Source organism: Colletotrichum tamarilloi (assembly GCF_030869305.1).
Source record: "Colletotrichum tamarilloi strain Tom-12 chromosome Unknown Scaffold_513.1, whole genome shotgun sequence".
NCBI lineage: Eukaryota > Fungi > Ascomycota > Sordariomycetes > Glomerellales > Glomerellaceae > Colletotrichum > Colletotrichum tamarilloi.
In genome coordinates, this window is record NW_026849895.1 from 1 (window position 1) to 1,340 (window position 1,340).

General features: G+C 50.9%; 1 protein-coding gene across 1 annotated transcript; it reads left to right on the forward strand.

Moving 5' to 3' along the window:
• Nucleotides 1-27: 27 nt before the first annotated feature.
• Nucleotides 28-219, forward strand: CTAM01_17332 (uncharacterized protein; the record flags this gene model as incomplete). The annotated part of the gene is made up of 1 exon (XM_060533317.1): nt 28-219. One exon carries the CDS (start codon nt 28-30, stop codon nt 217-219), a length of 192 nt encoding a protein of 63 aa, XP_060372105.1.
• Nucleotides 220-1,340: the final 1,121 nt, after the last annotated feature.

Here is a 1,340-nt window from a genome sequence, read left to right on the forward strand (position 1 = left end):
CGGCACATCGACGCCGGCCTGGCCATAATGGCCACGATGGACGGGCCGGAGGTGTACAGGGTCAGGGCGATAAGCCGGCGCCTCAGACGGCTCCTACGGGACCCCCCGGGTAACGATAATACCCATATAAAAGAACAGATTATGCTGGACCTGGCTGCCCACGCGGGCTGGCACCAGGAGGTCCTGTGCGCGTTGGAGTGGGTGAAGCTCGCCCTGTAGGCGGCTGGAACTTGGGAGGACTTCACGCGGCGGAAGGTTGGGAGCTGTTGATGAAAGGGAGACAATGGTCGAGTCGGTTGACTGTTTTGATTAGTAGTTAGGTATGGAGCGCAATATACCCAGTTTTCCCCAATACGTAATACACGGTACGGCCCCGGCGGATTGCTCCGTCGGGGGGATATAAATTTCTATATAAGTATAAAAAAGAGGTTCTAATTATAAGTTAGGCTAGTTATAATAATTATAAATAGGGCCCTTAATTAGCCCCTGCGTAGTTGGCCGTATGCCGCGGTCGAATTAGACTTTTAATCCGATAATCTAACTCCGTATAAAGCTTAAGAGATTGACAAGGCAATAGACCGGTAAGGGAGCTCGTATATAAGGTTAGCAAAACGCGAAATCTATGCTTAGTACGTAAGATTGTTGATTTTGAGATTTTAAACGTACGGAGACAGAACCCATCTCGCTTTCGCAAGGTTCCGGCGGCGACAATGAGCCGAATAGCACAGTGAGCCATTTGAAACTCGCTAGTAGCTCTTCATTCCTCAGTGCTGGGTGCGATGCCCTGTCAATGTAGTTACCTATTATATAATGTTCGACGTTCCTCAGAGTCAGTGACAAGGTCTTCCCTCCGTACTCCGTACTCGGTAGAGAGAAGCCTAATATCCGCATATTCGCCCGGGGTTCTCAGGGGGGGGAGCTAATCGACAGAGTGGACATTGTGGGTTGAAAATCGCCGTGTCGACGCAAGGACCTCTTGGCTCTGTTCGGAAGGTGGGCAGCAGTGTCTCCAAAGAATCAGAGATGAATCGGGCATGGAAATCGAAGTATTTGGGGGGGGGGGGGGGGCTCAACGAGTTTGGTGTAGGGAGTAAGGTAGTGGTGATGTCCCCCATCAGCATTCTACGGATTCACAGGGTGGGCAGACAAAATGAGGGCAGAAATGAGACGGAAACCCGAGAAATGCGGGAATTGCTCCAAGAGTCCAGGAGGTCACTGTTTAACTCCATCGTTTTGCATTACTAGAGGATTGCCGCAGTACATGTAGACGCTACCCTGCCCTCGAATTCCGCACTGTTCAACCTCAACCCTTTTCTCTCCCATCCTTTCCTCCATTCCAC